We start from the raw sequence: 19,175 nt of genomic DNA on the forward strand, positions 1-19,175 counted from the left end.
AATGCTCGAGTTTGAGTGTGGTGTGATTTGAAATTAAACAAACAAACAAACATATGACGATGAACCCATTTGGGTAGAAAAGGAGGTAAATATTTAAGCTGTGTTTATGTGTGGGCTCATGCATCTTGGTGCCTTGGTAGAGGACCATTTCCTTACTCTGTGCTGGTACTCTTCATATTCTAGAAGGAGGTAGAAGGTCTGACTTTAGAGTTAGGATTCACGGGTTGGATTGGTGACTTTGCCACTTAATAGCTCAGTTTCTCACATATAAAATGAAATTTGTATCTGCCACCCGACCCCCAAAAGTTAACAAACTTGGTTATAAAGAGCAGATGAAATCATGGGTACAGTAGTGCTTTGCAGCAGGCAAAACATTGTAACGTTTGTAAGGATACTAATGAGGAAAAAAAAAATGCCAGTTTCCACAGCCAAGAAATTCACAGTGTAGCTGGAGAGAGAAAAGTGGTCATCTGAAATGCCAGTAAAGCAGTGTTAGAACGGTGTATCAGAGAACTAAGCCATAAGGTAAAGGTTGTGAATGCGGTGGGATGTCTTAGTAAGGGAAGATTGTTGATGTTGGGGGTGCTCAGTAAAGGTTTCACAGAGAAGGTAGGTTCTCTTAGGCCTCATGAACTGTAGATGCTTTGGCTGGACGATGGGAGGGGAAGCAGCAGCATGGCTGAGCAGGAAGGAGACTAGAGTGAGTGGAGTGTATCTACGAAGCAGCAGCAGGCAGCCAAGAGGCCCCCCCTGGCTGTACCCAGATGGCAAACCGCAGGACGGCTCAAGTCAGATGCCCCTGGAAGCTAAATCTGTTTTTGATTTTCTCTGAATAGGAGAAATTCTCATTGTGATGCTTTGCCTTCTCCTTATTGTTAGTGGAAACAATAGTCGTCATATAACTCAGAAGTTATCCAAGGCTTTAACTAATAGAGGACTTGTCCAGGAAACAGACCCAAAGTCAGTAAGTCTAGACTAGAAAGTATCTTTTTTTCCTCTCCCTATTTTGGTTATGCTTCCAGTTTCTCATGCTAAACTTGGATATGTTTGGCCCCCTTGCATAAATGCAAACAGCCTCTGATTTTGAGTGGGATCGTAGGCTGAATGAAGCTGGAGAGGTCAGCGGCGTCAGCATCCTGCTTTCTTTAGGAACCGAGTTTAAACTCTGCTTGGATAAGAAACCGTCTTCTTTCAGAAGACTCTGACAGAGTGGCTGGTTTGGGAGTAACCCTCCTGTCAATAAAAGAAAAAAAAGTACAGAAGCTCATTATAATAGATGAAACAACAGTTCAGAGAGCAGCCAGGACTTGAGGGATAATTCCTGAGAGACAGGAGCACCCTGAGAATAGCTGCCTGTTCACTCTGATGCCATCCCCCGAGGACTTCTAATTCACAGTCATGGGTATGGGGACTTCACAGGAAACAGCAGCCCCACAGGGCTGACAGGCTGGGGTTAGGGGGTTCCCAGAGTATCTGGGATTTGAAGGACAAAAGTCTCAGGAGAAAGGGAATCATGGGGAAATAAACAAAAAACGAGCATGCAGTCTTCCATTAAGGTCTTTGCCAACTCCCAAGGTGCACACGATCAGAGCAAGACTCCTGGAGTCCCTGCAGAAAGAAGCGGCTGGGAGCCTAAGGAGCTGTGCAGCTATTTCAGTAACCATATATAGTGCTAATGAGACAAAGGTCCATGTTCAGGGCTGGCCAGGATGGAGGGGTCCTGGGAAATACCCCAGGCTTTAGTTGAAGGCCCAGAAGGCCACACCTTCAGACTATGGGCAAGCTGAAAAAAGTCCTGACAAAAGTTGAAGCTGATAGGATTAAAGTGGTCTGACTGCATTCTCTGTGCCTGCAAGCAGAATGTGTTATATTCTTAAGAGAAAGATAATATGGATTGTCCAGAATCTCTATAATTTTTAATGCAGAATATTGGTATCTAATAAAAAATTAAGATGCAAGTTAGAAATTGAAACCAAATGACCAAAATGAAGAATAAAAAGAGATGGCAGAAAGAGACTTAAAGTTTATTCAGATATTGGAGTTATCAGTCAGGAACTAACAATACTCAATAATACAGAAGTGAAGGAGGATTTCAACAAGATACAAAATCTTCTTAGCCAAGTGGAATTCTGGAAATGAAAAATATAAGAAGTGAAATTAACAGTTCAATACATGGATTTAATAGCAGTTTATAGACTTACACACACAAAGGATAAAGGATTATTGGAAAAGGATAAAGGATTATTGGACCAGAAGGAATATTAGTAGAAAAATACACAGATTGAAGCACAGAGAGGAAAAATACAGAAAAGAGAATAAGAGACATACAGGACATGGTGAAAACATTTTACATACATGTGTGTCTGGAGTTGTAGAAGAGGAGAGTGTGATAGAACCAACATTTTAAAAAATACTGACAGAGTTTTCTAGAAGCATCAGGAGACATAAAGTCACAGATTAGAGAAGCTATACAGTTCTCAGTAGGATAAATACAAAGAGCTACACTGAGGTACATCTGTGGACCTCTGTGGACAAATAGAATGAGCAAACACTGAAACTCAACTGTATCAGAAATTACATTAAGTATAAGTGGACTGTATGTACAACTGAAAGCCAAAGGTTTTTAAATGGGATAAAATATTAAAATCCATTTATATCTTTTTATGAGAGATAATCTTTAGACAAACTTTAAGGGCAGAAATTTGAAAGTAAAAATTTTGGAAATAAACACACATACACACATGCATACAGGCAGAGAGCAATCAATAAAGGTATAGAATATTTAGATAGTACTAAATAATCAACTTACTCTGCTTGACAAGTGTAAAACATTACACTCATCAACAGCAAGATACTCTTTTTAAAGTGCACGTAGATCATTGACAAAAATAAATAATGTGCCTGGCCATAAATCAAGTTTAAATAAATTGCAAGGTTTTGAAATAACTTGTATGTTCCCTGACTACAGTGCAAAGTAGAAATCAGTAACAGATAAATATAAAATCTGAGAGTGTTTGGAAATTAAACAGTATACTTCTATTAATAAATGCCCTTTGGGCCAAAGAAAGTGTTACAATGGAAATTAATTTTTTTTACTTAAATTATAATGAAAATGATATGTAAATGTGTGGGATGCATTTAAAATAGTGCATAGAAATAAATTTACAGCTTTGTATTTAGGTATTAAGAAAGAAGAAAGATTGAAATATCTAAACTTCAATCTCAAGAATCTAAATGCAGTATGGATTAAAGTCCCCCAAAACCAAAGAAAGTAAAAATAAGAGCAGAAAGGAGCAAAATAGAAAAAAAGTTAGGTGAAGAATTAAGTAAGTAAGATACCACATAGTTGCACTCATCTCACATGCCAGCAAAGCAGTGCTCAAAATTCTTCAAGCGGGGCTTCAACAGTATGTGAACTGAGAACTTACAGATATTCAAGCTGTATTTAGAAAAGGCAGAGGAACCAGAAATCAAATTGCCAACATCTGTTGCAGAGAGTTCCAGAAGAACATCTACTTCTGCTTCATTGACTATGCTAAGCCTTTGACTGTGTGGATCACAGCAAACTGGAAAATTCTTAAAGAGATGGGAATACCAGACCACCTTGCCTGCCTCATGAGAAATCTGTATGCAGGTCAAGAAGCAGCAGTTAGAACTGGACATGGAACGATGGACTGGTTCCAAATTGGGAAAGGAGTACGTCAACGCTGTATTTTGTCACCCTGCCTGTTTAACTTATATGCAGAGTACATCATGCAAAATACCATACTGGATGAAGCACAAGCTGGAATCAAGATTGCCGGGAGAAATATCAATAACTTCAGATATGCAGATGACACCACCCTTATGACAGAAAGCGAAGAGGAACTAAAGAGCCTCTTGATGAAGGTGAAAGAGGAGAGTGAAAAAGCTGGCTCAAAACTTAACATTCAAAAAATTAAAATCATGCCATCTGGTCCCATCACTTCATGGCAAATAGATGGGGAGACAATGGAAACAGTGACAGACTTTATTTTCTTGGGCTCCAAAATCACTTTAGATGGTAAATGCAGCCATGAAATTAAAAGATGTTTGCTCCTTGGAAGAAAAGCTGTGACAAACTTAGCATATTAAAAAGTAGAGACATTACTTTGTAAACAAAGGTCCATCTAGTCAAGGCTGTGGTTTTTCCAGTGGTCATGTATGGATGTGAGAGTTGGACCATGAAGAAAGCTGAGCGCCAAAGAATTGATGCTTTTGAACTGTGTTGTTGGAGAAGACTCTTGAGAGTTAGTCAGTCCTAAAGGAAATCAGTCCTGAATATTCATGGGAAAGACTGATACTGCAGCTGAAACTCCAATACTTTGTCCACCTGATGCGAAGAGCCAACTCATTAGAAAAGACCCTGATGCTGGGAAAGATTGAAGGCAGGAGGAGAAGGGGACGACAGAGGATGAGATGATTGGATGACATGGCTGACTCGATGGATGAGTTTGAGTAAGCTCTGGGAGTCAGTGATGCACAGGGATGCCTGCCTGCTGTAGTCCATGGCGTCGCAAAGAGTCAGACACGACTGAGCGACTGAACTGAACTGGAGATGAAGAAAATCAACAAAATGAAATGGAAAAGATTAATAAAATTGATAAACATCAGTAAGACTGATCAAGTACAAAGGGAAAACACAGATGATCAATATCAGGAATGAAAAGAGAGATATTACTACAGATTTTATAGGCATTAAATAGACATACATTTAGTCCAAACATTTAACAGTTTAAAGTGAACATATTCGTTGAAAAATACCACCTACAAAACTGACATGAAAATATGCAGAATCTTATGTCTATGGAAGAAAATCCATGATTTAAAATCGTTACCCACCCCACCCTCCCAAAAAAACACAAAACCTTAGATGGCTTTTTTGATGACTTCTCAGTCTTTCAAGGCAGAAATAATGCCAAACTTGGCTAACATTTGTCAAAGAATAGAACTTTTTCTACTCACTTTTCAACTCCTTTTATGAGGCCAGCATAACCTGACACTGAAATCCAATTTTAACATTACAGTGTTCAGCAAAAGAGGTCCGACACAAAAGAGTAAATACTATTTGGTTCCATTAATATGAAATTCCTTAGTGGGCTAACAGAAATCAGAGTAGGGATTACTCTTGGAGGGGTGAGATACTGGCTGGGTGCAGCAGAGAGGACTCTCCTGGGGTGCTGGAATGTTCTGTATCTTTATCTGGATAGTGATTATAGGAGTACTGAATGTACTTTATGTGCACTTTAGTAGTAATATTAAAAAAAAAAGACCATAAACTTGATACTTCATTCCCATGTAGTTTCTTTTCTGTCTAAATTGGATTCCATGTGCATTGCCTGCGCTCATGTCCTGTTTGACTGCCTTGGATGAATGCCCATTCTGATGGAGTTGCCTTGCACAGCAGGCAGGCTTTTGCCTTGGGCTTGCTCTTCTTTGAGAATAAGGAAATGACCCCGACGCAGAGGTGCCTGTGATGGAGCCTCTAGTTCTTCCCTCACTGCTCATTTCACGCAGTGTGGTTTTCTTCACAGGCACGGTGGTTTTGGGAAGCATACTTCCAGTCAATCAAGGCCATCGCCCTGGCCACCCTGCAGATCATCAATGATCGGATCTATCCATACGCTGCCATCTCCTATGAAGACTGGAACGACCCTCCTGCTGTGGTGAGTAAATGCTGGGGTGAGCCACGTCAGGCATAGGCCAGAGGCCAGGACGATGGAACATGTACTGGATTTGTAAAGGTGATTTAAGTTTGAGCTTTCTAAGATATAGGAGTGTGCTAGAATATGTGGGACCCAATAGGACCAGTTTTGGTCTTCCCTGTTGGCTCAGATGGTAAGGAATCTACCTGCAGTGCGGGAGACCTAGGTTCAATCCTTGGGTTGGGAGGATTCCCTGGAAGAGGGCATGGCCACCCACTCCAGTATTTTTGCCTGGAGAATCCCCATGGACAGAGGAGCCTGGTGGGCTACAGTCCACGGGGTAAGGAAAGAGTAGGACACAAATGAAGCGACTTAGCACACACGTACGCAGGACCAGTTTAATTTTGAAATGACCAAAGTAACAAATACTGAAGCAGCAGTTTGTTTTAAATGTGCTTAGGAAGGCAGTGTGTTTGTTTATTGCAGAAATAAATTGGGAGGCCTGGGTCTTGTTGGAAATGGAAGACTTCCTGATGACTTTTGCAATGGTGGTGCTTTGAACTCTTGAAAAGATTCTCTAAGCAATTAGTGATGGCTTATATTTTGAGCCCTGCCTCTTGTGCTTTATGCTAACTAAGTGCTTTGCATGGATGTCAATTAACATTCAGGCCCCTGCTAGGGGACATCATCAGCAAAAATGATAGAGAGGCATTAGGGATTGCTCAGGGTGACCGAGACCCCTCGGTCCTTCCAGCAGCAAGATGGGGTGGGCAGATGCTGCTCCCAGAGCTTCGTCCTTAATTGCAGGAGTCATGAGGTACCTGTGGCCTGGGAGGGACAAGTACCTGAAGCTGTGGGGGGCACAGTCTCTGCTCTGGGGCACACCTGCTCTCTGGCTCACAGACCCCAAGGCCTCTGCGTGAGAGAGCTAGACTCCTCTCCGCTGAATCATTGCTCTTCTCTTTGTGGCCAGCCGTCCTTGTCTCCTGACTCTACCCGCTCTTAACAGTGCTGTATGCTGCCACCTGGTCGGTCTTCTTTTTCCCTCCCCATCTCCCTCCTGCCTTTCTTAAGGGCTTATTGTGTGCCAGTGCTCCACCAGGTGCTGAGAAAGCAGAGGAAACCAGGCCCTGCCCTCAGAGGAACTCAGTGCTAACTTGGGAAGCCCGGAAGGAAGGGTATTGTATGAGTTGCCCTGCAGTGGAGCTGCGGATGGAATTCCCAGGGAGCCCCGGGCGAGGGCGGGCAGTGCTCCTGAACCGGGAGTGCCCAAGAGGAAGTAAAACCGTCAAGGCAAGTCAAACAGTAGCAAACACCTCCTTTCTGTTTTCCTTGAAGGAAGGTTTCCTTCTGTCCATCTCTTCCCTTGACTTCCTTGCCAAAGGTAACCTTCCAGAATGTTTGTGTTCCTGTATAGACATACTGTGTAATTTTAGAATACAAATGGGGTCACACTATGCATATTATTCTCAACCTTGCCTTTTTTACTTTAAAACTAGATCATGGGCTTACTTCCATTTCATTCTGTATAGGGATATTTCAGTTTTAAGGACTGCTGTAATCATGTTTTGGCCTTTTGGCTAAGATCACGTGTTGGACTGCTGTATGTGATCCCATCGCTTAGGTCTGTCTTACAGGCAGATCTGTTTTCAACAGTAATAGGGGGGATGCATATTATTGCATCCACACAGCCTTTCAGGTGTGTATGCACATAAATGTGTGAATGTATCTGTAGAATTAGTAATAGCAGAGAAATAACTAGAAGAATAGGCACACTTTAAGTGTTGATCAGTCAGTCTGTTCAATTGCTCAGCCCCATCTGACTCTTTTCAACCCCATCAACTTGAGTGTTGATAGATTTTAACAAATTGCTCTTTCAAAAGACTACACCAGTTTATAATTCCACCAATAACATTTTGGTTATTCTGCTTCTTCATGCCTTCAGTAACCCTGAGTACTTGAATTTTTGCTTACTTGGAAGGTTGATATCTCTCTCTGTTGCTCCCAGAATACAAATATAAATCCTATTTGAACTGTGATTGATAACCCTGACTTTTTAGATTGTTTTTGGCATGTATTCATTCAGTGGGTATTTCCTGAGTGCCTATTTTGTTCCAGGCAGTGTTCTTGGTACTTGAGATATGTCAGTCAACAAAGCAGAGAAAAATCCACGCCACTGGGGAGTTTACATTGCAGTAGGTCTTGCTATCTGGAAGCAAGGTTTGTCTTTCTAGTAAAATTTTAAAGCTTTCTTTATACTGGTCCTTTACAAGTCTTGCAAAATTTTTTCTTAGGTGTTTTATCATTCTTACACTCCGATAAAGGAATTCATGCTTTCTGACATTTTAGTTCCTAACTGATTACTTTTGTATGAAGACATATTGTTGGCTTTTATGTATAAACTTGTAATACTCTGATTGAGTTCTGTAATTGTTTGACTTTTTTCAAGTTGATTCTCTTGTGTCTTCTAGATGTACAGTGATACCTGCAAATGCTAATTATTCTTTTTTCCAACACTTGAACCTTTTGTTATCTTTTATCTAATTGCCTTGGCTGCTGCTTCCAGAACAATGTTAAATGACCATCATTTAATGTTGTTAAGTGTTAAAAGAGAAGGGCGGGTGTTGTGTGAGAAAGGGGGAAGTTAGATTTCCCCCTCCCCCAGCTTACCTGGTTCTCTGGAGGACAGAGATTCAGGCAAGTGAGCGTTAGATACAGGGAGGGGGTGGGCCAAGAATGATGAATTTTGGGGTTTCTGGTTCCATCCAGAAGGAGCAGCAAATTCAGGGGTCAGAGGGACAAGAGAGCACGGCGGCTTCAGGAACTTTGAGGGGGTCAGTGTAGCAGGAGTGAAGGGTTTGTGAGGGAGACGCAGAAGGTGGAGCCTTCTGAGGGCCCAGATTGCCAAACCCCTGGCATCTTAAGGGAGGTGCTGGAATGTTTCCGGTGGGTGATGGGAGATCAGCAGAGCACCTCCACAGAAGTCATGTGCTGAGATTGCATTTCGGGTCATTCTGACATCAGTGTGGAGGGTGCTTCTGTTGTAGGAGGACAAGGCCAAAGGCAGGAGACTGTTTCAGGAACCAGGTGAGAATTAATGGAGGATAAATGTGAGTGATGGGGCTTCCCTGGTGGCTCAGTCGGTAAAGAATCTGCCTGCAATCCTGGAGACTGCCTGCAAGACAGGTGACCTGGGTTTGATCCCTGGGTCAGGAAGTTCCCCCGGAGAAGGAAATGGCAACCCAGTCCAGTATTCTTGCCTGGAAAATCCCATGGACAGAGGAGCCTGGCAGACAACAGTCCACAGGGTCGCAAAGAGTTGGACACAACTTAGCGACTAGACCACCACCCAAATGTGAGTGATACCAGGGACCACCTGCCGTGCTAACTGGGAAGGCGTTTAGGAAGAGTGAGGAGGATGGTGTTGTCTATTGAGTGCGAGTACATGGGCATCGCGGGCCAGGTGGTGTTGGAGTCCAGGCATGGTCTGGCAGCAGGGCCTTCCACCGTCCAGCGCCAGGCCTCCTTTCCAGCCTTATTTCCTTCTGTTCCCTTTTGGGGAGCACTAGGTTTCTGGCTCCACAATGTTGTCCTTCCTGTGTTTGCTCTCTGCTTTTCCTTCCTGTGCCCTTGTGACCGTTGCTTCTTTCCCTGGACGCCGTTCTTCACCATCACCTCTGGTCTTATGCATTTTATTCAGGGGCCCTGGCCATGTACCCCTTTCTCCATGAGATTTTTCCTGGACCCCTTACAAAAAGTAATCTTTCCTTCTTGTAAATCTTAAAGCGTATTATCTATTTCTTTCCTGTCATTTAACATACATAGAAGTACAATTTCCTGTAAAATTTTAAGTTTCTTAAGGGAATTTCTGAGTTATCTTGGTATTCCTTATAATATTTAGAGCAATTTAATTCAGGTAGGAAGCCCTTTATACATAAAGAAGGAAGGAGGGATTGAGGAGGGTGGAATTTCCAGGACTTGAACCATCCAAAGCTCAGTCGCATGCTGACGTGACAGCCTTTATTTTATTTGACTTTCACCCTATTGGGAAGGTGAGAAAAGTGAAAGATTCCCTCTCATCTCTAAAGCAGACCTAATGAGGCTCACAGAGCCTGATGACTCGTCCAAGGTCGCATAATGGGCAAGTTGTGTAAACAAGCAGGAACCCAGGTCTTCTACCCACAGAGTGTCTTGACTGGCTTATGCAGTATTATGGGAGCCATTGAGCCTCCTCCAGGCTGAAACATTTCCACTCTTCTGAGCATATGGTACAAGCTTGAGACAAAGAAGATCACATCTGTTGCTCTGCGGGAGAATTCATACAGGTGGGATAATCATGACCCAGCTAGAGAATGTGGAGACAGTGGGCGCTTTCCTGTACTTTTATCTAAAGCTCCAAGAAAAGTGTTTGAGGATAAATGGTTGGGATTCTGGTCTCTGTCTTTCATAAGAATACAGACTAGGAGAAAATAGTATATGAAGTTTTATAGTTTTGAAATAGGCATATTTTAATTGAGGACAAAGCAGATTGCTGGACTCAATTTGGGAAAGAAGATGAGTATAAAAAGCATAGATCTGAATAAGCAACTGGAAACTATATTATTTATTTATTTATTTATTTTTCTTTCTTAAGGGGAATTTAGTGTTTAAGTTCTAGGAGCTCAGGTGATGAGAGCCCTGATTTAAAGCTGTAGGTTGTACATTTCTGCTTCTTCAGTGAAAGCAACTGACAGAAAGCCTGAATAGCATTGATTTATTTATAGTTAACTTCCCCCCCCCCCGCCCCTTCAGAAATACTTAACCTGTCCTAGATGTGGTTACTATGAGCCCAGCCTGCAGGGGAGTCTCCCCTCTAGATTCCATCAAATTTACCATTTCAGGCACCCCGAGGTGGGAGTTGGTGTGGATCTCAGTCAGTAAATCAAGGGTTGGCCTGGCTTTTTCAAAGATCTGCAGTCAGGGCCTCCAGCCATGGCTCTGAGCTTGCTCAGCTGGAGAGGAGGGCCGAGAGCAGAGAGCCCTTTTTTGGCCAGATGCCACTGCCTGAGTTTAACGTAAAAAAAAAGAAGAGGCTTGTGTGTGGATGGTGAAAACAGGGAGGGGTGGTGGCCGGCCGCGCAGAAACCCGGTGCCTGGGCCACCAGATGCTCTGCCGTCCTCATTTGTAACTGGAGTGGGGCCGATTGCATTATCCACCTTTTGCTACACTCTCAAGACGGTGAAAGCGTGTGAGTAGGTCATTCTGGAGCACAACTTTAAAGTGGCACAGTGGTCCAGTCTGGAGAGATGGGCCCTTTGTCTTGAATCTTCTCTTTGGAAGGAATTTCTTACCAAATGGAAGTTTCTTTGTGAGAGATGACACATTTGTTCTTAATCATTAAATTTTTTAGCTCCTCTTGTCAAGGATGCCTGCATTTTACGGTCTCTTGAGGTTTTCATTTCTCCCCCGCTGTTTTTTTTTTTTGCAAGTCTCAGCAAAACTTTACCATCTCCCCAAACACTCCCCGCCTGTGTCGCTTCTCAGGCGTGTGCCATTTCTGGTCTCCCCCTTGGCGGGCCTGGTGCCTGGATCTGGGCCTGGCCTGGGTGGCTGGGGGTCTCTTCAGACACCCTCCCCCAGCTTACCTCTGGTCGCCTGCAGGGCACGAGCTTGTCGGGAGGACACAGACTGAGGCCCGGGAGCATTGAGGATGCGGATATGGAGCGGGCCAAGAGCCGTGAGGTTCTGGATTTCTGGCCTGTGCCAACACAGCCATATCCTCTCGGTAAAATCACGTAGAGTGGAGTATTTTCCCATATTATTTTTGTACAGCGTGATTAGAAGGATCATCTCCACCTTATCACGCGCTAACGTGATTGAGTAGTGGTGGTGGTGTCAGTCGCTCAGTCGAGTCCGTCTCTGTGGACTGCAGCCCGCCAGGCTCTTCCATCCATGGGACTCTCCGGGAAAGAACACTGGAGTGGGTTGCCATGGCCTTCTCCAGGGGGTCTTCTCAACCCGGGGGTCAAACCCAGGTCTCCTGCATTTAAGGTGGAGTCTTTACCATTTGAGCTACCCAAGAAGGTAAGTTTTATTTACCTAGTTCCTTCTGGCAGTGTTTTTCACATTTGTTGTCATAGATAACACTAGTATAGATAACCCAGGCTTTTTTTTTTTTTTAACACGGACTATACTGGACCTAGAACAACAGAAAAGGGAGACAGCAGGGGTCCCATAGCTATTGACAAAAAACCTGACAAACTGACGAGGAAAGCGGGGAAGTGACTTAAAACGGATTGTTGCGCCCAGCATAAGAATAAGGCTGACAGCAAAAACTTGTTCCTATGAAATCTAGCCCGTGTGGCAGCTTCGCTGCAAGCCAGGCCTCAGGCGCGGGTTATATGCACTCACCTAGGCATCCTGTGGAGAAGGCAATGGCACCCACTCCAGCACTCTTGCCTGGAATATCCCACAGATGGAGGAGCCTGGTGGGCTGCAGTCCATGGGGTCGCTAAGAGTTGGACACGACTGAGCAACTTCACTTTCACTTTTCACTTTCATGCATTGGAGAAGGAAATGGCAACCTGCTCCAGTGTTCTTGCCTGGAGAATCCCAGGGATGGGGAAGCCTGGTGCGCTCCCGTCTCCAGGGTCGCATAGAGTCGGACACGACTGAAGCCACTTAGCAGCAGCAGCAGCAGGCATCCTGTAAGCCTGAGTCCAGCTTTTGAAGATAGAGGGGGAAGGCTCAGCAGGTGGGAGGCCTGTAGAAGAGCACTTGCTTGCATGGCAGTCCTCACCCACGAGGGGCAGGGTCAGAGCTGTGGACTCGGTGCAGCAGAGCCTGCTGCTGTCCCTAGTTCTTGGGGAAGCGGTTCTCCAATGTCAGGAGGTTCTCCAATGTCAGGATGTGTCAGAAGCTCCTGAAAGGCTTGTGAAAATGCAGATTGCTGCCACTCCATCCCTAGTCTCAGATGGTGTTGGTCTGGGTGAGGTCCTCGGATTTGCATTTCTAGCAAGTTCCCAAGTAGTGTCAATGCAGCTAGTCCAGGGGCTGTGCTTTGATGTGGGATTGGTTCACTGTGTGTGTCCTGACTCACTGCCTGGAGAAGGCACTCCCTCTCCCCCCATCCAGTGCCTCTTCTGCATCCCTGGAACTTGATTAGAAGCTTCCAGAGCCTGGGCTAAGCCCACATCTGTCTCAGCTACAAGAAGAACTCAGGGCTACCGGTACTTAGATGTCCAGACGGCAGCCCTTCTCATTCACAGAGGTTGTGGTTGTATAAGCTGCTGAAAATATCACTCAGCTGTAAATACTAACAAGCTATAAATCACTCTGCAGGCCGAAGGAGCGCCAGCTCAGATGCATGGAGCAGAACCCTGAGTCTGTTTAACTCCACTCCCTGCCCTTTAACATCCAGGTTGTGGAATGTGTCTCTGGAATTTGAACGCCTCCCCTGCTCACCCCCCTCCCCCAGGAGGCCTTTTTGGCTTATTTTCTCCCCTTTTTCCTCCCACTGCCCAGATATGGCTGAAGTATGTATGGAATTCAGAAATTTTAGCTTGAATTTTAAGTAAGTTTAAGCGTTTTGGAGTCTTTTGTTTTTAGAGGTGCCACATTTACAGGGTCACAGTTGCACAGAAGGTCCGCCTTCCTGCCCCCAATGCCAGGCCTTTCCTTGAGTTGCCTTCGCCATTGAACTGTTTCGTAGCTGTACTTGCTTCTGTGGAAACAAGCCGGACAGTCTCAGGTCATGGAGTACAGAAAGCCGAGTTGGGTTTGTGGAGCGAGAGACGCAGGAAGATCCTAGGAGCTTGACCCGGGGCCCCATGCCAAGAATTCTGATGGTCAGATAGTAACGTGGGAAAGACAAGGTCGCAGGTCAGATCCAGGTGGGGAGGATAAGTAAAGCACAGGAAGGGCCAAACTCAGGGGGGTGCTGTGGAGGGGGTCCTGTCAATCAGAGCATCCTTCCTGGAGAGGGAGACTCGTGTACCCAGGTTGCCACGTGTGCATGGCGACTCCAGTGGTGGCGGAGGTCGAGCCGCACATGCAGTTTCTCTGGATGCAGACCTTCCCCACCCACCCGGGCTTTTGTAGAGTTCACATTTATGACTCTGGCATTTATGAGGCAACACCTGTCTGCTTCCTTACGTCCCAGAGAGGAGGGCAGCGAGTGGAGTAGGTCCTCGGGGTCCATGGAGCTTGGTCTGGCAGCGGATGAATTGAGGACACCTTGGGTATTTTGGCAAAGCCATCCTTCACACACCAGCTGTCACTCACCGGCACATCCGATTCCCTTTCCCCTTGCTTCAGGGCCCACTTTCTTTCTCCCGCGAGTCAGTTTAAGAGGTTCAGTAGCAGAGGTTACTGGGAAAATGAGTTGTCGGGTATCCCAACATCAGGGGTAATGAATTCTATTTCTCGTATCCTATACTGTTTACATAGACATATCAATTAATATTTGAGTGTAATTTTTCTAATGAGAGGGTCATTACAGCTGCAGAGTAGCAATTTCCACATTGCTCCAGCTGGAGTTTGAGTCTTGATTTTTGGTTCTGTTTTATCTTTCAGCTATATTTCTTAATTTCATGTTTAAGAAAAAAATAGAATGGCTTAACACATGAATGGTTTAAAAAGTAAAATCATAAAATAACGCCTGTAAATTAAGGCCCATTCCCAAGGGGCAGCTGCTCTCAGCTCTCCTCTGATATTTATTTTCCTATCTTCTCATAAAATGCTGATAGTGCTGTTTTTTTTTTATTTCTCTATCTCAGACATTGTCTCTTTACTTCCATAGAGTTAGTGCTTTGTTTCCTGTTCCTGCCTCTTCCTCTGCACGTTTCTCTTCCCTCTCATCTTACCAGTGGGGCAGTGGCATCATTTTTCATTAGAGCAATGTTTATTGTTGCGTCATTAGGACTATATAAATGTTGGTGTCAGTGGGACCAAGTAGTGAAACATGGTTATGTTTCCTTTCTTGCATAACTTTTTTTCTTTTCCAGGGAGTAAATGCGTAGCTGTCTTAAAAACAAAACAAAACAAAAACACTCTCTTAGCTTTCCATGTTCCTATCACTGCTTTTTACTAACTTCTCCAACGAAGAGTGAAATGGTCAAGCGCAAGTGAACTATGGGCTGTCCCCCGCCTTCGCTCTCTTTCCCTCCCTCCCACCCTTCTCTTGCATAGCCCGCACCTGCAGCTCCAGTGTGGATTGACTGCTCTCTAGGTCTCCTGTACAGAGGTCAGCCTCAATTCTCTGTTCACCATGATTCTTGCACTTCTCTTCTTTTCTCTTCTTTGTTGGATTTTTGTTTTCAAGTTCTAACATCCTCTTTCTTTTTGTTTTTTTGTTTTTTTTTTAATCCAATAGCTTCCCCAGAAAAGGGACTGTTGGGGGGTAAATTTGCTGTCACCTTGCGTCTCTGAAAATGCATCTATTCTCTTTCACCTTGATGAATAGCTGTGTGCAGTGCTGTGCTTGGGCTGGTATAAAATTCTGGTCCACGTGGCTTTTCTTCAAAATTTCAAAGGCATTGCTTCATTGTCTGCTGATCTTCCCGTTTTAATCTCAAAAACCTGAGATGTCATTCTAATTCCTGATCCTTTTGTGTGAAACTGTTAATCTTCCTGGAAAACCCTGTGTTCTGAAACTAATGACGATACACCCTGGTATGAGTGTTTTTTGTTCACTGGATACTGATTTGGGCCCTTTATAAGGGAATTTTCACATTTTCTATCTCCCCCGCCCCGCCTCGTTTTCTCTATTTTTCGCTTGGTGGAACTTGGGTTACCTTGATGATGAATGTGCTAGACTGACCCTTGTTTTTCTTATCTTTTCTTTCTGTCTTAATGGACTTTTTGTTTTAATTTCTTAGATATTTTCTCAATTTTATCTTCTAATTTTTCATTTTAAAATTTTTGTTCACTTTTAATTTCTAAGAGTTTTTTCTTGTCTTCTACCTAATCTTTTTTATAGCTTCCTATTCTTGTTTTAAGGATACAGTACTTTCTCTCTCTGAAGATATTTGTGGTTTTGTTTTTATTTTTTATTGTTTTTATATAAATTTATTTTAATTGGAGGCTAATTACTTTACAATATTGTATTGGTTTTGCCATACAGAAACATGAATCCGCCACGGGTGTACACGTGTTCCCCATCCTGAACCCCCCTCCCACCTCCCTCCCTGTACCATCCCTCTGGGTCATCCCAGTGCACCAGCCCCAAGCATCCTGTATCCTGCATCAAACCTGGACTGGTGATTCGTTTCATATATGATATTATACATGTTTCAATGCCATTCTCCCAAATCATCCCACCCTCGCCCTCTCCCACAGAGTCCAAAAGACTGTTCTATACATCTGTGTCTCTTTTGCTGTCTCGCATACAGGGTTATCGTTACCCTCTTTCTAAATTCCATATATATGCATTAGTATACTGTATTGGTGTTTTTCTTTCTGTTTTTATTTGTCTTAAGCTCCGTGTATTGTTTGTTTCCTTTGAATTCCATCATCAGGGCTTTATTTTCTGTCTTTCACATTGGAAACTTTCTTCAAATACCTGATGTTTTTCAGCAGTCTATTCTTATTTGGGTGAGGCACTGAAAACTGATGGGAAGCCCTGTGTGCATGGTTTGGCTTGTCAACTTTTGGGCTTTACTGAGGTTTATGGATGGGGACTCAACTGTTTACCCCGTTGTTGGTACTCTTCAGTTCAGTTCAGTCGCTCAGTCGTGTCCGACTCTTTGCGACCCCATGAACTGCAGCACGCCAGGCCTCCCTGTTCATCACCATTTCCCGGAGTTCACTCAAACTCACGTCCATCGAGTCAGTGATGCCATCCAGCCATCTCATCCTCTGTCGTCCCCTTCTCCTCCTGCCCCCAATCACTCCCGGCATCAGAGTCTTTTCCAATGAGTCCACTCTTCGCATGAGGTGGCCAAAGTACTTTTAGGTTATTTCTGTTGGATTGGTTCACTGACCCAAAGGATAATCTTTCTGCCCTTGGGAGTAGGGCGAGGATGGATAGTAAGTCTGGGCTGCAAGTCTTTGGGGAGGAGAACGGGGGAAGGAGACCGGTTCTTATCCTTCATACAGTAGATGATCACTGAATCTGCCGTATTTGGTGTGGCGCCTCATCCTGCTGGCCGTCCGTTGTGTCTCTGGAGTGTGGGGTCTCTCTAGTTCATTTTCTCCAGAGAATAAACCTCCTGCTAAGATGCAGTGGGTGGAGAGGACAGGGAGGGCATTGACCTGCCTGTGCACGTAGGTTTAAGGGATCTCAGAACCAACTTTTCTTATTCCTGTTTTCAGAGTCCGTCCTCCCTAGACACCTAGGCCTTCCCATTTCTCAGTCTGCTAACCATCATCCTTGGAAGGATTAGCTTCCCATGCTTTGCTAGGCAGTTTATGTTCCTTTATCTGCCTTTTGTTTGTTTGCTTAAACAGACCTACAATTCTGTATATTTTTTAATTCTCTATTTTGACATAATTTTAGACTTAAATTTCCAAAACCAGTGCGTCGTTTCTGCACACCCTTCACTCATAGTCATCAAACACTAATATTTTGCCACCTTTCTTTTATTCTTTTCTGTGTGTGTGTAAGCACACACACACATATACATTCATATTTAGGTATTTTTTTCCTGAACCATTTGCAAGTTACAGATATGAGGCACCTTTACTCCTAGATCTTTCTCAGAAAATCACCCAAATTATCGCTAGTGGTAAAGAACCCACTTGCCAGTTTAGGAGACATAAGGGATGCAGGTTCAATCTCTAGGTCGGGAAGATGCCCTGGAGGAGGGCATGGCAACCCATTCCAGTATTCTTGCCTGGAGGATCCCCATGGACAGAGGAGCCTGGCCGGCTACAGTCCATGGGGTCACAAAGAGCTGGACACCGCTGAAGCAGCTGAGCGCACACATACAGACCTTATTTAGATTTTGTCAGTTATCTTCATTATGTCCATTACAGCAGAAGATTGCAGGCAGTCATTGTGTTCAGTTGTCATGTCTCTGTAGCTTCTACTAGAACAGTTTCTCGGGTCCTTCTTTGTCTGGCATGACAGTGGCCTTTTTGAAGAGAACATGTCAGTTATTTTGGAAGGTATCCTTTGATTTGGATTTGTCTGGTGCTTTTGTGTTAAATTATGCATTCCATTTCAAATTATTGAAATTCAGGTTAAGTATTTTTGGCAGGAATGTCACAAAAGTAATGTTGGTTCTTGGTGTATCACGTTGGAGGACACGTGATGTCGGTCTGTCCCATTGGTCGTGACGATAACTTCACTCAGAGCTTTCTCCAGTGGGAGGTTACTTCTTTCTTTTAGTGTGTCTTATTAGGACGTACTTTGAGACCGTGTAAATATCCTGTTACTCCTCAAACCTTTACTAGGGTTAGCATCCACCAATGATTTCTTGTCTGAATCAATTGTTATAATGGTTGCCAAATGGTAATTTTAATTCCCATGCTCTATCTGCTTTTGAGAGTGATTTTTATTCTTTAACCTGAGGGTTCATGTCTTTTAATCAGTGTTGGAATATTCTGCGTCATTTTCTTTTTGAATATTATGTATCTGTCATTCTCACTGATCTTGGAATCCTATTAAATGCGTGTTAGACCTCTTTAATTCTGTTGTTGTGTCTCTCAAGTTTGGTTTTTTTTCCCCTTATGTTTTACACATTTTTAACTCTTTGTGCTGCATGTTGGAAAATTTTTTCTCATCTATTTTGCTCTTTTCTTTGGCCATGTCCAATGTGTTTTTACCCATCCAGTGGGATTAAAATTTCAGTAGTTATTTCTATAAGCTCTGATTATTTTTCAAATCTGTCTGCCTGATCTTTTTTCATAGTATCTTTTTTTCCCTATATATTTTCACTTCCCTCTTTTGTATGTTAATTATTTGAGATACTCACTTTATATTCTCCAGTAATTCAATTTTAAAATTTCTCATAGCTTCTAATCCTGTCGTTTGCCTCCTGCCTGTTGCTCTTCTTGCATTATTTCCTTATATGTTTTGTAGTCTTGGAATGTGAGTTTCATCTCTGGTGAGGTTCTCTGTAGAGATCTTTGCCACCTGAGTGTAAGAAGGTATTTCTCCAGAGAGTTTGTTCTTGTTTTGTGGCTTCTGCCAGATGTTCCAGGAGGTATTGCAGAGATAAATCACTTTTTAACATTAGTTTCTCGGTCAGAGGTTTCCATACTGCACAGGGAGGGTCCATTTAAACCCCACACCAGTACGAGGGCTAGCCTCTGTTGGAAGCATCCCCCGTCCAAACTCAGGTTGAAAGGGACAGATGATTTTCTGTATGTCCATGTTCTAGGAGTGGCTTTCGGGACCACCTTTTTACTGATTGTACAGGCCTTCAAGGGTTCAGGCTTGGTATGTAAGTCCCACTGCCTGCCCCCTCTACCCCCGTGCCCAAAGCTGTGCTCCTCGCCAACGTGGGTGTGAGTGTCCACGCCCTGCGCCGCTGGGCCCAGTGACAGCCTCCCCGCGGCGCCTTCAGTTCTTTGCAGTTTGCTCATCG

General features: G+C 43.8%; 1 protein-coding gene across 19 annotated transcripts in view; it reads left to right on the forward strand.

Moving 5' to 3' along the window:
• Positions 1–19,175, forward strand: part of EXT2 (exostosin glycosyltransferase 2) — a 149,420-nt gene that overhangs the window by 63,544 nt on the left and 66,701 nt on the right. For 16 of the 19 annotated variants that reach the window (XR_015142331.1, XR_015142332.1, XR_015142333.1 and 13 more), the window contains one exon: positions 5,553–5,684. The exons of the other annotated variants lie outside the window; for them this stretch is intronic. Coding sequence is in view for 13 of the 16 variants with exons in the window: in XM_086341228.1 (XP_086197354.1) it covers positions 5,553–5,684 (132 nt within the window). In the remaining 3 variants the exon portion in view is untranslated. The remainder of the gene's footprint in view (positions 1–5,552; positions 5,685–19,175) is intronic. 19 annotated transcript variants of the gene reach the window in all.

The sequence above is a fragment of the Bos grunniens genome, chromosome 15 (genome assembly GCF_055505025.1).
Source record: "Bos grunniens cultivar Pamir isolate PY7600 chromosome 15, Bosgru_T2T1.0, whole genome shotgun sequence".
NCBI classification, from domain to species: domain Eukaryota; kingdom Metazoa; phylum Chordata; class Mammalia; order Artiodactyla; family Bovidae; genus Bos; species Bos grunniens.